The sequence below is a fragment of the Erythrolamprus reginae genome, chromosome 7 (genome assembly GCF_031021105.1).
Source record: "Erythrolamprus reginae isolate rEryReg1 chromosome 7, rEryReg1.hap1, whole genome shotgun sequence".
NCBI lineage: Eukaryota > Metazoa > Chordata > Lepidosauria > Squamata > Dipsadidae > Erythrolamprus > Erythrolamprus reginae.
Genome location: NC_091956.1, coordinates 15,845,764 through 15,863,467, shown reverse-complemented (window position 1 = coordinate 15,863,467; position 17,704 = coordinate 15,845,764). Strand labels below are relative to the sequence as shown.

Here is a 17,704-nt window from a genome sequence, read left to right as displayed (position 1 = left end):
TACTTTCCAAGCACCTAGAACTGCATGATGTAGCAGCGAGTTGTTGTTGTTGTTGTTGTTGTTGTTGTTGTTGTTGTTGTTGTATTATTTAAAAATAGTTTTTATTGAGTATAAACATTAAATAAGATGTTAGAAATACAAAATGCAAACAAACATCAAACAAAACAAACAATACATTTGCAAATATACATATAAAGCCTCCTAGGTACTTCTACGGTAAGTAGAACATTAAATTTTCATTCATATTTAAATCTTATAGAAAGCAATAGTATTTAGACTTATATACCTCTTCATAGTGCTTTTACAGCCCTCCCTAAGCGGTTTCCAGAATCAATAAATTGCCCCCAACATTCTGGGTCTTCCTTTGACCCACTGTGGAAGGATGGAAGGCTGAGTCAATCTTCAGCCTGGTGAGATTTGAACTGCTGAACTGTAGCTAGCAGTTAGCCGAAGTAGCCTGCAGTGCTTCACTCTAACCACTGCGCCACCCCGGGTCTTAACACCCAGAATAAATTGTATTTTCTTTACAATTTTTCTCTATAAATCTATTAATAAATATATCTATCTGTTATATCCAAACTTATGGAATCCTATAGTCATTTTTTAACTAAATTTCAATATATCCATTTATACCTCTTTTTTTTCTTTCCATTCTTCCTTTCCAATCAGTTACAAAATCATTTATTAATAGTTTGTTTGTTTGTCTTTCATTCATTCATTCATTTATTTATTTGATTTGTATGCTGCCCCTCTCCGTAGACTCGGTGCGGCTAACAACAGTAAAAAACAATATAAACAAATCTAATATTAAAAGTAGTTTAAAAACTCCAATTTAAGAAACCAATCATACATACAAACATACCATGCATAAATTTTGTAAGCCTAGAGGGAAGGGAATATCTCAATTCCCCCATGCCTGACGACAGAGGTGGGTTTTAAGGAGCTTACGAAAGGCAAGGAGGGTGGGGGCAACTCTAATAATATACTTGTCTATAATGTATTACGTAATTATAATTTTTATACACTAAATTATTAATTACTCTTCGGCTTGGCATCCCTAAAAAAAGTCTCTGAGTCCTTCACGGCTGAGAAACGACAATTCGGTTTGGGTAAGTTGTGAATTCATAAATGCATTCGATTTTTCTTGCTCTGAGCTTTATTTTCTCCTCAGAATAGAATAGGCTTCGCCACCAGCCCAGTGATGGTGAACCTTTTTTTGCTCAGGTGCCAAAATGGTCCCTGCGCATGCGATAGCCCATGCGCACATGCCCATCCCCATAATGTAATGCCCCTTCCCATGTATGAATGCACAACCCCCCTGCGCTGCTCCGCGTATGCACACAAACCTCACTGAAGCCTCCGATGTTCTAGTAAATCTACTGGGCCTTTTTTTGCCCTCCCCAAGAAAGCCTCATGAAAGCCTGAGGAAGGTGAAAAACGACTCAACGTCCCAACCAGAAGTTCATTTCTCAACTTCAGCTGAGCCTTTTGAGTCCGTTTTTCACCCTACACAGGATCCAGAGGTTTTCCTGCGGAGGGCAAAAACGGTCTCCCGTCGTCATCCGGAATGCTGAAAATCAGCTGGCCAGCAAACACACATACTATCGTAGGACAACGCCTCACGTACCCTCAGCTATGGCTCCATGTGTCACCCTCACGGGTCTAGCCAATCAGCAGTCAGTATTTTCCCTCCAGAATGGAGGGCCTGACTGAAGCCTATGTGCTTCAGCAGTCTGAGAATGTAACCGAAAAAGATGCCGCTGAGTTGTCGAAGCGCAACCCCCTTTTTGAAATGTCATTTTCATTTCCTTTCATTTTCTTTCCCAAAATTAAGTGTACGGAGACACCGCACTGTTTATGTAGACATTGATTTTTTTTTAATGTTTCATTTTTTATAAAAACAAACTTTTTTGGGTGGGCGGTTTGGGGAGGAAGGGTGGAGAAAAACTTTTCCTTTTCTATTTGGGTAGAATAGAAATAGCAATTTCTAATAGAATAGAATAGAATTTTTATTGGCCAAGTGTGATTGGACACACAAGGAATTTGTCTTGGTGCATATGCTCTCAGTGTACATAAAATAAAATATACATTTGTCAAGAATCATGTGGTACAACACTTAATGATTGTCATAAGGGTCAAATAAGCAATGAAGAAGCAATATTAATAAAAATCTTAGGATATAAGCAACAAGTTACAGTCATACAGTCAACATGGGAGGAAATGGGCGAAAGGAATGATGAGAAAAACTAGTAGAATAGAAGTGCAGATTTAGTAGAAAGTCTGACACTGTTGAGGGAATTATTTGTTTAGTAGAGTGATGGCGTTCGGGAAAAAAAACTGTTCTTGTGTCTAGTTGTCTTGGTGTGCAGTGCTCTGTAGCGACGTTTTGAGGGTAGGAGTTGAAACAATTTGTGTCCAGGATGTGAGGGGTCAGTAAATATTTTTCCTGCCCTCTTTTTGACTCGTGCAGTATACAGGCCCTCAATGGAAGGCAGGTTGGCAGCAATTGTTTTTTCTGCAGTTCGTTATCAATGAACATTTTGATAGCAATTTGAAAGAAACTTCAGTTGAGTCTTTTTATTGCGATGTTCTTACCTGGTAGAGGTTTTCTGTGCTGATTTTTTAAATGATTTTTCTTAAAAAAAAACCAATGCATTTTAAGAAATGAATTAAAAATAAATAAATGTATTAATTTTTATAAATAAATGTATTAATGCATTTCATGTATTAAATGCATTATAAATAAATGTATTAATGCATTTCATGTATTAAAATTAAATGCATTTAAATTATTTTTAAAAAATAATAATGCATTTTTAAAAAGTGAAATGTATTAATGCATTTAATGTATTAAAATTAAATGCATTAAAATGATTTTTTTAAAAAAAATGCATTTTTAAAAAGTGAAATGTATTAATGCATTTAATGCATTAAAATTAAATGCATTAAAATGATTTTTTAAAAAAAGAATGCATTTTTAAAAAGTGAATTAAAAATAAATAAATGTATTAATGCATTTAATGTATTACAATTAAATGCATTACTTTTTTATGAATTTAAAAAAAACATTGTTTTTAAAAAAATGCTAGCTGGGCTGATTGAACTGTTCCTGAAACGAAGAGGGCACACACACGCATACACATACACCTGTGCAAAAATTGTGCATGTGTGCGTGATGTTCTCTGTGCTGTCCAGGGATCCACTGAGAAAAAAGATCCCTTTGACATCCAGTAATCTGAAACCTGCAACTGTCGGCAATGAGGGAAAGCATTCCATAAGGCCTTCTTTGCAAACACTGCGGGAGAGAAAAAACTGCTTCGTCTGCTTCCTTCGAAGCCGGCAGAAGTTTACAACCGCACGTAAGTTCTCGAACTTACAGCAATTCATTCAGCGCCCATCCATTTAATGACTATTGTTTAATTTAGTTAACAAAAGCATGGCGCAGTGGCCAAGAGGTGGGGCTCTCCCGGCACAATCCATGAGCTCAATTAGATAAGAGGCGGTTTTATTTCTCTCTCTGGGCACATTAAGAATATGTCTGCCGAACAAAACTCCGTATTGTAGGGAATCCGGCCAGTAAATATTCAGCTACTTTCATTCAGTTGCCTAGACTCAGTAGCGGGTTGTTACTGGTACGGATAAGGACGGTGCATTGGTAGCGAAAATTGAGTTGCGTGCATGCGGCCCAGCGAGATTTTGCTTCTGCGCATATGCAGCAAGCAAAATCTCGCGAGGGGATGCATGTGCATGCAAGATTTCAGTAAATGTTATACTACCGTGCATGCGCGCAAGCAAAAAAAAATCACTGAAATCTCACGTGCATGCATCCCCTCGCGGGATTAGTTTAGCTTAACTTAACGCTCTCTACATGGGGCTACCTTTGAAAAGTGTTCGGAAACTTCAGATTGTGCAGAATGCAGCTGCGAGAGCAATTATGGGCTGCTCTAAGTATGCCCATATCACTCCAACACTCCGCAGTCTGCTTTGGTTGCCGATCAGTTTCCGCTCACAATTGGTTATGACCTATAAAGCCCTTCATGGCACTGGACCAGAATATCTCCGGGACCGCCTTCTGCCACATGAATCCCAGCGACCGGTTAGGTCCCACAGAGTTGGCCTTCTCCGGGTCCCGTCGACTAAACAATGTCGTCTGGCGGGACCCAGGGGAAGAGCCTTCTCTGTGGCGGCTCCGACCCTCTGCAACCAGCTCCCCCCTGAGATTAGGATTGCCCCCACCCTCCTTGCCTTTCGCAAACTCCTTAAAACCCACCTCTGCCATCACCTTGTTAACATAAATAGCATGGCATAAACAAAATGAAAAATTGAAGTAGGGCAGAATTGGACAAATTGACTATTGAATTTAAAAGAAAAAGCAGATTCGGAATATTATAAAACATGGTATCTGTTATACGAGTGGCTTGACAAAATAAAATAAAATCATGTATTAAATATTAGGATATATCTATAAAATGGTAAGAATAAATGAATAAGATACTGAGTCGCCTCGAGAAGGGTGGCAAATAAATCTAATAAATAAATAAATAAAGTTATATATATATAACTTTATTTAACTTTGCCCTATATACATGCATACATGCATACATGCATACATGCATGCATACATGCATACATGCATACATATATACTGTATATCACATGTTTTTGCTGAATTTTTAAAATTAAGGGAGACTAGGATAGCGCTATTTCGACCTTGTTCTGTCCTCATCAGCTAGTCATACCCTTACTGGGATTTGATCTGGCAGCTTCTGCCTTGTAAGGCAAAGAATTAACCTCTAGGCCACCAGATCTGATCCCTTCAGCTTTGTACCAGGGAGGGGCTATATGTTCTTTCGGTTGGAAATCAGCATGTCTAAATTAACTATTAAAAAGCTCAAAAAATCAAACTCAACAGAAATTGTGTTACAAATTGTTCTCCAGAATTATAATTCTTCTATTTCCGTTTCAGAATTTCAAGAACTGGGCCAACCGATTGGGTTGAGGTATCACATTTCACGGATTTATTTATTTATTTTAAAAAATGGAACCTTTGTCGTTCAGCGTGAAAAACCCGGAAGCATCCAATGACGGTTCAGTGGATTTCCGCCTTCAGCTGATTGGTTCCTTGCCAGTCCATTCTTTAACTACCATGCCCATGCTTCCTTGGATTGTAGCCGAGATCCGACAGCTCAGCATTCAGCAGTTGAAGGAAGATCCCGACACTAACCGAATCCGGATCTACGTCTCACCTGCCAGGATACGGTGCGAAGCAGACTCGGGGAAAAACCAGCACTGGGATCCTTTGATTTGTTCCAGCCTCTTTGAATGTCGGGCGCAAGATGTCCACAAACTGATTCACAACAGCCAGGATCCCAGTTATTTCGCCTGCCTGATCAGGGGCGGTGCCCCCCACGAGCCGAGTACCTGCTATGTTTTCAAAGCCGATGATCAAACCAAGGTAAAGGGGATGTTTTGGAGTTGTGAGTAAAAGTTAGAGGAGATGAGCGATGGGCCTAGCATAGTGGTTCTCAACCTTTCTAATGTTGCGATCCCTTAATACAATTCCTCATGTTGTGGTGACCCCCAACCATAAGTCTAGCCCCAATTCTCCCAACAGAGCTTTAAGCTGATTGGCAGGAAGGTCAGAGGGACAACTCCATGGCATCAGACCAGAATATCTCCGGGACCGCCTTCTGCCGCACGAACCCCAGTGACCGATTAGGTCCCACAGAGTTGGCCTTCTCCGGGTCCCGTCGACTAAACAATGTCGTTTGGCGGGTCCCAGGGGAAGAGACTTCTCTGTGGCGGCCCCGACCCTCTGGAACCAGCTGCCCCCTGAGATTAGAACTGCCCCTACCCTCCTTGCCTTTCGTAAACTCCTTAAAACCCACCTCTGTCATCAGGCATGGGGGAACTGATATAACTTCCCCAGGCCTATATTGTTTATGTATGGTATGTTGTGCGCATGTTTTTTTAAATTATGGGTTTTTAGTTTTAATTATTAGATTTGTATTCTACATTGTTTTTTCTATTACTGTTGTGAGCCGCCCAGAGTCTACGGAGAGGGGCGGCATACAAATTTAATAAATGAATGAACGAACGAATGAATGAATGAATGAATGAACTCCACTGTAAACATCTGATTGGTCGGATTGTAAAAATAGGCTCCAATAGACCCTTTTTCTAGAGTCTCTACATCTTTTTTATAGTGTGGTGACCAAAACTGGATGCAGTACTCTAGCTGTGGTTTTATTAAGGCTTTATAGTACCTCACTTGATCTAGATTGTATCCCTCTGTTAATGCAATTTAAGATTGCATTGGATTTTTTTGGCTACTACCACACATTGCTGGCTCCTATTTAGCTGGTTGTCCACTAACACTCCAAATCCCTCTCACAGTCAATGCTATTAACCCTGGTTCCACCCCGCTTATATGTGAAATTTGTGGTTTTTCTTGCCTAAGTGTAAGATTTTACACCGCCTGCTACCGCATGAATCCCAGCGACCGATAAGGTCCCACAGAGTTGGCCTTCTCCGGGTCCCGTCGACTAAACAATGTCGTGTGGCGGGCCCCAGGGGAAGAGCCTTCTCTGTGGTGGCCCCGGACCTCTGGAATCAACTCCCCCCAGAGATTAGAACTTCTCCCACCCTCATTGTCTTCCGTAAACTACTCAAGACCCACCTATAGCGTCAGGCATGGGGGATTTGAGACATCTTTGCCCCAGGCTCCTTATAATTTATGTTTGGTATGTATGTGTTGTCTGGTTTTAATATGATAGGATTTTAGTTATTTCTTTTAATATTAGATTTGTGCCACTCTAATAAAAACAATATTAGAGTGGCACAAATCTAATATTAAAAGAAATAACTTAAACCCATTGTTGTGAGCCGCCCGAGTCCTCGGAGAGGGGCGGCATACAAATCTAATAAATTATTATTATTATTATTATTATTATTATTATTATTATTATTATTATTATTTACATTGAATTTTATCTTCTTAGATAGGGCCCGTTGTTCACGTCTGTCAAGATCCATCCAGGTCTTGAGCCTATCATCTAGGTTATTGGCTATTCGTGCCAGCTTAGTATCTGATGATGAGGATGATAATGAGGATGATGATCCTGAACCAAAAAGCTTGTTGAAGTCAGGGGTGGGCTGCTGCCCGGACAGGGGGGGATCGCAGTGGGGTAGCAAAAATGGAGCTCCACCCCAGAGCAACCAATTTGCAACAAAAGATGTTGAAAGAAAATGCAAGGCGTCTTCTTTGGGCAGCTTCTGCGTTCTTCCCGAAAGCATTTAAAAACCCCAAAGCCGGTGATTCTGCTACATTCAAAAGTGTCTAGAAAAAGTATAAGGAGATAAGATCTGGAATTAATTCTATGTGATCTGGGTTTCTGCCTCCCACTACTTTCTGAATGGCTATAGGATTCTCTAGAACAGAGGTCTTCGTAGCTGGCTGGAGAATTCTAGAATTCTTAAAGTTTATTTATTTTATTTTTATTTATTTATTTTGTCCAATACACAATGAGGGTTTTAGTAGGTATATATCTATATACACATAGTAAAATACATGATGAAGGTTATAGAGGAGATACTCAAAGTAAAATATATCTAAGAAAGAATAGAAAAGAAGGTATAGTAATAGAACATATCAATGAAAGAAGAGAAGAAGAGATATAGGAATAGAAGTACAGTATAGGATATATAGGAGAGCAATAGGACAGGGGATGGAAGCACTCTAGTGCGCTTGTACTCGCCCCTTACTGACCTCTTAGGAATCTGGATAGGTCAATTGTAGATAATCTAAGGGTAAAGTGTTGGGGGTTCGGGGATGACACTATGGAGTCCGGTAATGAGTTCCACGCTTCGACAACTCGGTTACTGAAGTCATATTTTTTACAGTCAAGTTTGGAGCGGTTAATATTAAGTTTAAATCTGTTGTGTGCTCTTGTGTTGTTGTGGTTGAAGCTGAAGTAGTCACCGACAGGCAGGACGTTGCAGCATATGATATTGTGGGCAATACTTAGATCTTATTTAAGGCGTCTTAGTTCTAAACTTTCTAGGCCCAGGATTGAAAGCCTAGTCTCATAGGGTATTCTTTTTCGAGTAGAGGAGTGAAGGGCTCTTCTGGTGAAGTATCTTTGGACATTTGCAAGTTGCCAAGTTTGGGAACCCCTGCACTAGAACATAAAATGAATAATGTTTGAAACCTCATGTTTTGCCAGAAACCTTGATTTTGTTTGGTAGTCTGCAGGAAGGAGGGTTAAGACTGTTATGTGGAATGGAGCATTTTGGGATGTTCACTTAGGCTGTGAAAGTAGCAAGGAACACCTGTTGCCTTTGAGTAAGTGATTATTTTGTAAGTGGCCATTTTAATCATGAAGGCACCTTTGTGACAATGCTCAAAATGTGCTTTCAAAATTCTAAGTGAGATGTTTCTATCATTTCACTGTTCTCTACCTGCTCACTTCTAGGATCGGGGTGAATTCGATGACTTGCTTGTTTTGAGTCCATTGATATGGGTATTGTTTTGAGGTTCTTGGAAAATCCTTGGTCAAGTCACATGATTGTTTAAACCACTCCTACCCAGTCACATGACCATCAAGCCACACCCACAAAATAAGCCACACTCAAAATACCACGCACAGTGTGGTAGTAAAAATTTTGGTAGTTCCTTCACTGGCTGAAGCAATCAATAACATCGACTTCAAAAAATTACAGCTTCCTGCAATAACACCAGCGGAACTGCAAAAAACTGCACTACTCAGAACATCATATATTTTAAGAAGATACTTGGTTGATACCTAGGATGCTGGCAGCAACCCATATTGACCATTAACACCAGTCAGCAGTATGACACATCTTTAAATGTTTGGTTGACTGAGTTTCATGTTTAATGAATAAAATAAATAATCCTGAACCAAGAATCTTGCTGATGTGATCAATGACAATAAGACACTGCAAGTTTGAATATTACAACATAGAATAATAAGGTTGGAAAGGAGGTTTTAAAGAAGAGATCAAACAGCCATCTCTCTGGAAAGACGCAGAGGTTGGACTAGAAGACCTCCAAGGTCCCTTCCAACCTTGTTATTCTCCCTTCTATCTGAACTGATCTATTCTGCCGCTTTTGCAGTGAGGCGCAAAAAGTTTCCTGCGATAACCTTCTCTTTATTGCTCTCTCACACGCTCAAATAAGAGCTGTGGAGTTAAATTTAGTATTTTGCACCCGTTTGAAGGAATTTTAGATCCAGGGAAAACAGCCACCCACGAGATTTCTGCAGGCTGACTGCTCATATGCTTCAAAAACTACACCTAATCCCCCCGGAGGACCGTGACCTAAAATATGATATGAGCTTCTCCTACGTCCTATTAATAGAGATTCCTTTTAAACAAACAACACACAACACAGTGTATGTACTGTGTCGTGTCTTTCTGGAGCCCGTTAAGCGAGGTTTCGCACTCTTTAAGGAGAGGCATGTAAGAAAGATAAAATTACCTGGATTTGGAACAACAACACGGACCATCTAAAATGAATGATCACATGTTGACTCTCGCCAAGCTGCGTGTTCGCTTCCACAATCAGAGTCATCTTCAAGAGAGATAAATTTGTGGAAGGGATTTGGACACAAATCTCTGCAGGCTTTGACATTTTAAAAAATCCATTCATTCATTCATTCATTCATTCATTGCTTTGGGCTTCTCAGTGCTTGGCTGTCTTCTTGAAGACATCTTGTTTCTCAGCTAGGTAACATCATCAATGCTAGAATGATGGAGAGAGGAGGAGGAAGATTGGGGTCTTTGGTGTTCTCTGGGCTTGGTTGTCTTCTTGGAGACATCTCATTTCCCTGCTAAATAACATCAGTAGTGGTGGAGTGGAGTGGAGTAGAAGAGAAAGAACATAACAACAGAGGTGGAATGGACCTTTGAGATCTTCTAGTCCAGGGGTAGGCAAAGTTGGCTTTTCTATGACATGTGGACTTCAACTCCCAGAATTCCTGAGCTAGCTTGATTGTCTCAGGAATTCTGGGAGTTGAAGTCCACAAGTCATAGAAGAGCCAACTTGCCTACCCCTGTTCTAGTCCAACCCTCTGCTTAGGTAGGAAATCCTCATTGCTTCAGAGAGATGGCTATCTAACATCTTCTTAAAAATGTCCAGAGTTGGAGCACCCACAACTTCTAGAGGCAAGTTGTTCCACTGATTGTTCTAACTGTCAGGAAATGTCTCCTTAGTTCTAAGTTACTCCTCTCCTTGTTTAGTTTACACCCATTGCCTTTTGTTCTGCCCCCAGAGGCTTTGGAGAATAGTTTGACTCCTTCTTCTTTGTGGCAGCCCCTGAGATATTGGAACATGACTATCATGTCTCCCCTGGTCCTTCTTCTCATTAAACTAGACATACCCAATTCTTGCAACTGTTCTTCATATGTTTTAGCCTCCAGTCCTCTAATCTTCTTTGTTGCTCTTTTCTGCACTCTTTCTAGAGTCTCCACATCCTTTATGCATCATGGCGACCAAAACTCTATTCAGTATTCTAAGTGTTTTCTTACCAAGGCATTGCAAAGTGCTATTAACACTACATGTGATCTTGATTCTCTCCCTCTGTTAATGCAGCCTAGAACTGTGTTGGTTTTTTTGGCAGCTGCTGCACACGGCTGGCTATTTAAATGGTTGTCCACTAGGAGTCCAAGATCCCTCTCACAGTTACTACTGATGAGCAATGTACCACACATAGTGCACCTGTTCATTTTGTTTTTCTTGCCTAAATGTAGAACCTTACTTTTTTCACCATTGAATTTCATTTTGTTAGTTAGCACCCAATGTTCAAGATTGCCAAGATTCTTCTGTGTCTTGAATCTATCTTCTGGAGTGTTGGCTATTCCTGCAGGCTTGGCGTCATCTGCAACTTTGATGAGTTCCCCATCTATCCCCTCATTGTTTTCATCAATGACTGGGTACTAGGTGTACTGGGCTTAAAACAGCCTTGGAGTACTCAACTACATACTTCCCTCCATGTAGAGACAGTTCCATTGAGCACTACCCATTGACTGCAGTTGGTCAGCCAGTTTCAAATCCATCTGGTGATGTTGCTATCTAACACACATTTTTCTACTTTTTCCAGTAGTAGGTTATGGTCTACTTTATCAAATGCCTTACTGAAGTCCAAGTAAATTATATCAACAGCATTCCTCTGGTCAACTAATATTGTCACTTTGTCAAAGAATGCTATAAGATTACTGGCATGATCTGTTTTTGACAAACCCAGGTTGGCTTTTGGTTATTACTTTGTTTGCTTCTAAGTGTTCATTGATTCTTTGCTTGAATCTTCCCTGGCATTGAGTGGGGTGCAGGGAAACCACTTGTCAAAATCAACGGGGAAACCAGATTCACATAACAACTGGCTCAGCTGCAGTGATTCACTTAACAACCCATGGCAAGAAAAGTCATAAAATAAGCAAAACTCACTTAACAATAGTAATTCTGGATTCAATTATTGTCATAGGTGACAGACAACCTGTAATATTGTCCAATTAGAAACTATTGTAAAAGATTTGCCAATTTTCAATTTTCCCTGCAAATTTCCCCTCCAATTTTTCATTCATCCGCCCTGCAAATCAAACTCCGCTTGGGGTTTTTTGTATTGTTTCTTTTTTTTTTTCAATCTTGCACAAGAGACACTTCTATAATCCACCGTGAGTTGCATCCGTCGGTTTTTCTCCTGAAGAAGACAATTCCGTGGGCTGTTTGTTGCATTCACAGCTTGCAAGAATTAAAATAGCAAACAGGAAGTAGCAGGGAGGGAGGTCAAAAACATTACTGACCAAATCCTGAACTTTTCAACAAATATTTTTTTAAAGCTGAATATGTGGAAGCAAATCTATATGATGTTTTAAATACCACAATGATAGATGCTATATATTTCATATATTTTAGCAATCGAGGAGTATCTCTAAGAACAAGGAGCAGCTCCGCAAATTATCTTTCTTTTCACCAAGTTTCATATGTCAACATCCTGCCTCCCACATTCTTGTAGTCCTTCTACTATAGTAATTTATCGTTGCAGCCACAGAGTGGAGCTCTGCCATAGATAAAAATTCGGCTATCTACCTTGCTTATAGTACCTTGGATTACACCAGTGTTTTTCAATCTTTTTTCTTCAGGGGAACCATTTGGTGTAGTCAGATTTCTGGCGGAACCTGTACCATGTACCGGTACCACTTATGTCCCTTCAAGGTGAGCCCCCAATTTTTTTCAGTCTAAAAAATGTTCATAGGTGAGTTGGACTGTTGGAGACCATTTTGATTTCAAAAAAAGTCAACACTCTGCTATAGTACATTTCACGCCTGCAATATTTTCCTCGCACACTTCAGAAAACTAGTCATTTAATTGTGCAGTTTGCACAGCAAAAAAAAATCACTGATCATGCTAGCTAAATAATTGTTACTGTACTGACGAATCTTATGACGAGAATTGACAGCATCAATTTTCTGCACTGTCGGCGCAACATCAGGTGATTACTTAGTAATGTCAGCCCGGTGCACCCTATCTGGACCGGGACTCACTGCTCACAGTCACTCATGCCCTCATCACCTCGAGGTTCGACTACTGTAATGCTCTCTACATGGGGCTACCTTTGAAAAGTGTTCGGAAACTTCAGATCGTGCAGAATGCAGCTGCGAGAGCAATCATGGGCTTCCCAAGGTATGCCCATGTTACACCAACACTCCACAGTCAGCATTGGTTGCCAATCAATTTCCGGTCACAATTCAAAGTGTTGGTTATGACCTATAAAGCCCCTTCATGGCATCGGACCAGATTATCTCCAGGACCGCCTTCTGCTGCATGAATCCCAGTGACCGGTTAGGTCCCACAGAGTTGGCCTTCTCCGGGTCCCATCGACTAAGCAATGTCGTTTGGCAGGATCCAGGAGAAGAGGCTTCTCTGTGGCAGCCCCGACCCTCTGGAACCAGCTCCCCCCCAGATATCAGACTTGCCCCCACCCTCCTTGCCTTTCGCAAGCTCCTTAAAACCCACCTCTGTCGTCAGGCATGGGGGAATTGAAATTTCCCTTCCCCCTAGGCTTATAGAATTTATAGATGGTATGTTTGTATGTATGAGTGGTTCTTTAAATTGGGGTTTTTTAGATTGTTTTTAATATTAGATTTGTTTACATTGTCTTTTTATATTGTTGTTAGCCGCCCCGAGTCTTCGGAGAGGGGCGGCATACAAATCTAAAAAATAAAATAAATAAATAAATCTAACTTTCGTTTTTTAATAAATTGGCCCATGTTAGCGGCAAAAATACATTTAGATTTAAACTCTATTGAAAATTAATGTGTACGACACCGTACGGTCTAACAACGGAAATGGAAATAGTATGAAAGTAAACAGGTGCAACAACTAAAACCGGCTGTGTTGGGGGGGGGGCTTTTCTGAGCAAAATAAACAAATAAGCATTAATTTTTTCACTTCAGTTTTCATTTCATTGTGTTCAGAAATGTTCAAATTAGTATACTAGCAAAAAAAAGTACACAAAAAAACAATTCCAGTAGCTAAAACCAATCTTTTTTTAGTCCAGGTCATATATGACCCGAGGATCACAAGTGTATAGTAAACGTGAGGAGAACAGCAGTCTTAAAGGTCATGTGACTGGGTGGGAGTGGCTTGACAATCATGTGACTGGGAGGTGGTGGCTTAAAGGTCATGTGACTGGGTGGGAGTGGCTTACCGACCAAGATAAGTTTTCAAATATGGGCTTGGACTCTTTTTCAGTTGATGAAGTCACATTATTTGAATAGCCACAAAAAGGACAAATGACAGACAGTGTTATTTGTTGAGGAGCACAGTAACATTTGAAGGTTTTGTCCCGAACCCACCAGGTTCAGTAGGATAACAGATTAGGCAAGTAGCTCAATTTTCTTGAATTGCTATAAAAGTTCAGTTCCAGATAATGATTAAAATGATTAAAGCATTTATGGGTAAAAACATACTTTTTAATTATTTTGTATTTTAAAAGTAATTAAGGAAGGAAGAATAATAAAAAGCTATTAAGTATTCAATAAATAATGCATAAACCTACTACCCCTACTGTGTCCCATTCCCCCATTCCCCATGGGGGCAGCAGCCCATCCCTGCCTGTGCTTCACTGAAGCCTGTGATGGTGAAAAAATGGGCAAATGGGCAAACCGGAAGTTCGGAAAAACAGACTTCCGGTTTGGCCGTCCTCGGAAGGCTTCAGGGAAATTTGTATTTTCAAGTCAACGCTGCTTGTAATTTAGTTTAAAAATGTTCATAGGTCCATTTGCACTATCCAGTACAGTGGTATATCTACTTACAAACTTAATTTGTTCCGTGACCAAGTTCTTAAGTAGAAAACTTTGTAAGAAGCAGCATTTTTTCCCATAGTAATCAATGTAAAAGCAAATTATGCGTGTGATTCGGGGGAACCACAGAGAGGGTGGAGGCCCTGTTTCCTCCCAGGAGATTCCTAGAGAGGTCCCATGGAGGCTTCTCCCCACCTTTTCTGGCCCTGTTCCTCCCAGGAAATTCCTAGAGAGGCCCCACAGAGGCTTCTCCCTGCCTTTTCCGGCCCTATTTCCTCCCAGGAGATTCCTAGAGAGGCCCCACGGAGGCTTCTCCCCGCCTTTTCTGGCCCTGTTTCCTCCCAGGAAATTCCTAGAGAGGCCCCACGGAGGCTTCTCCCTGCCTTTTCCGGCCCTGTTTCCTCCCAGGAGATTCCTAGAGAGGCCCCACGGAGGCTTCTCCCTGCCTTTTCTGGCCCTGTTTCCTCCCAGGAAATTCCTAGAGAGGCCCCACAGAGGCTTCTCCCTGCCTTTTCCAGCCCTGTTTCCTCCCAGGAGATTCCTAGAGAGGCCCCACGGAGGCTTCTCCCCGCCTTTTCCGGTTACAGTTTTGGAGGCTCAGGTTTGTAAGTGGAAAATGGTTCTTGAGAAGAGGCAAAAAAAATTTGAACACCCGGTTCTTATCTAGAAAAGTTTGTAAGTAGAGCCATTCGTAGGTATAGGTACCACTGTATCTTATTCAAACTTGATTGAGATGTACCTCGGCATTCCCTTGTTAGGAATCAGGTATTTTATACTGTACTTTTCAACTGGGTGTTGTTCCCCCTCTTTTCTTTTTAACACGTTTTGCTTTGAATGCATGTCCAGAATTGGATTCTGAAAAGAACGCAGCTTTGATAGCCATGGGTGAAGCAGGAAAATGGGAAGTGGGTTGGGTATGGGATCACCGCCGGAGGTTGGACGCCTCAATTAAAAATGCAACGGAGGTCTACCATAGCTCTATTCATCATTTTTAATTCTCTGCTGATGTGAATTGCTTTCGGCCGTCTTCTGCCAACATAAACAGGGCCAAAGTTTGCAAAGGTTTCCAATTGCAGTCTAGGTCTGAAATATTTCTTTCAGTGCTGCCAGAGGTCAGGAGTTGTTTCATTGACTTTTATAAAAATAGCTGCAAGCATTTGGGATACTCTGTCGGTGGGGTATATTTAAAAATATGGGTGATAGCTTTGGAGTTAATGCATCGGGATTCTCATTGTACAGTTGCAAGACTTTTTCACTTTGGCGGATTTGTGGTCCACTGTGCATCAGCAAAAGGAGGGGTTGACTTTGTGGAGGCTCAGAAAAATATGAGAAGTTTGTTGTGGCCGGCCAGCATAGCTGGCAGCAGATTCAGATAGTGAGGAGATTGGGAAGGAACGTGGGCCAAGCCTGGAGTCTGCAGAAAGCTGTGATGAGTGCTCTGTGTTGGAGGCAGAGCTGGGACCAGGGCAGTCTGACAGTTATCAGCTGCCTCTTGAATCAGACATTGGTGAAGAAGATAAACAGCTGGAGCCTGTTCCCAGTCAGAGGAAGGGAATAGCTGAGGAACAAGGGTCGACTTGGGAGTAACGCCACAGGTGGATGATGAATGGCCCCTCCCATAAGGAATAAAAGAGGAGCAAAGGAGGAGGGGGTTTGCAGGAGACAATTAGTTCATTTGGCCAAAGAAGTTCTGTTCCTGAATTCTGGCCAAGTATTGTCTGTTATAGTGTGTAGTCTGAAAAATATTAGCTTGGCAGCTCTCCAAGCCTGATGGGTCATTCTTTGTCACTTGACTGATTTTTGCAGCCTTATTTGAAAATAAACCATCACAAAAACAACATACAGTGGTACTTCTACTCACAAAATTCGTTCCATGACCAGGTTCTTAAAGTTTGAAACTTTGAACTTAGTTCAAACTTAGTTTGAAAGTAGAAAAGTTTGTAAGAAGAAGCAAATTTTCCCATAGGAATCAATGTAAAAGCAAATAATGGTTGCGATTGGGGAAACCACAGGGAGGGTGGAGGCCCTGTTCCTCCCAGGAGGTTCCTAGAGAGGCCCCACGGAGGCTTCTCCTCACCTTTTCTGGTCCTGTTTCCTCCCAGGAGATTCCTAGAGAGGCCCCACGGAGGCTTCTCCCTGCCTTTTCCAATTACAGGTTTGCAAGCTCGGGTTTGTAAGTGAAAAATGGTTCTTGAGAAGAGGCAAAAAAATTCTTGAACATCCGGTTTATATCTAGAGAATTTCGTACGTAGAGGTGTTTGTAGGTAGAGGTACCACTGTATACGATAGGAAAAAAGTGCTCTTTCTAATGAAATAAAAATGACGATGATTGAACATGAGAAAACAGAGAGCTCTGTTTCCTCACCTTCAATCATCTTCATTACAAAGAGCAAGTTTCTTTCTATCTCCCTCTGTTTTCTCGCCTGCAATCGTCTTCATTTTTATTTCATTAGAATGAGCACGGTTTTTTCACCTATCATATATGTTGTTTTTGTGATGGTTTCTTTTTAAATAAGGCTTCAATTTCACCTGGTCCACTTGACAAAGAATGACTCTGATATGAAAAGTCTATAATTGGGAAATACCTTGAAAAACCTCTGTCCGGGGACTTTGCTGGAGAGGAATTCACTGTAAACTAAATAAAGGGGGTTTTATTGGGACGTGGAGTCGGCTTTGTACTTTTGGGGAAGCCTAGGTCAGAACAGCTTGGGAGCAGGTTGCACCCAGGGGTGGATTCCTCCCAGTTTGGACCACATCACCTGAACCATTAGCGACCTGCTAGTGATGATGGCTGACGGATCTGGTCCAGTTGGTGCTGGTCCGTTGGCACCACCATCTTTTTTTCAGAATTTTTTAAATGTCTATTCATTACCAATTTAGTCACCTTCATCCTCAACAATCAGATTCTGAATTCTGATTTCAGCGCTTCCTCTATAGCAGACCTGGGCAAAATGCGGCCCGGGGGCCGGATGCGGCCCGCCCGCTGTCTGTGACCGGCCCGCGGAGGTAGGAAGAAAGGAAGGAGGGAGAAATGAAGGAAGGAAAGAAGGAAGGAAGGAGAAATGAAGGAAGGAAGGAAGGAAGGAAGGAAGGAGAAATGAAGGGAGGGAGGGAGGAGAAATGGAGGAAGGAAGGAAGGAGAAATGGAGGAAGGAAGGAAGGAGAAATGGAGGAAGGAAGGAAGGAGAAATGGAGGAAAGAAGGAAGGAAGGAAAAATGGAGGAAGGAAGGAAGGAGAAATGAAGGAAGGAAGGAAGGAAGGAAGGAGAAATGGAGGAAAGAAGGAAGGAGAAATGAAGGAAGGGAGGGAGGGAGGAGAAATGGAGAAAGGAAGGAAGGAGAAATGGAGGAAGGAAGAAAGGAGAAATGGAGGAAGGAAGAA

General features: G+C 41.3%; 1 protein-coding gene across 2 annotated transcripts in view; it reads left to right on the top strand.

Annotated features, from left to right (window-relative positions):
* Nucleotides 1-17,704, top strand: part of TBC1D1 (TBC1 domain family member 1) — a 108,669-nt gene that overhangs the window by 1,799 nt on the left and 89,166 nt on the right. For both annotated transcript variants that reach the window (XM_070757094.1, XM_070757097.1), the window contains exon 2: nt 4,967-5,455. In XM_070757094.1, the coding sequence (XP_070613195.1) occupies nt 5,039-5,455 (417 nt within the window). In that variant the 5' untranslated portion in view covers nt 4,967-5,038. The remainder of the gene's footprint in view (nt 1-4,966; nt 5,456-17,704) is intronic.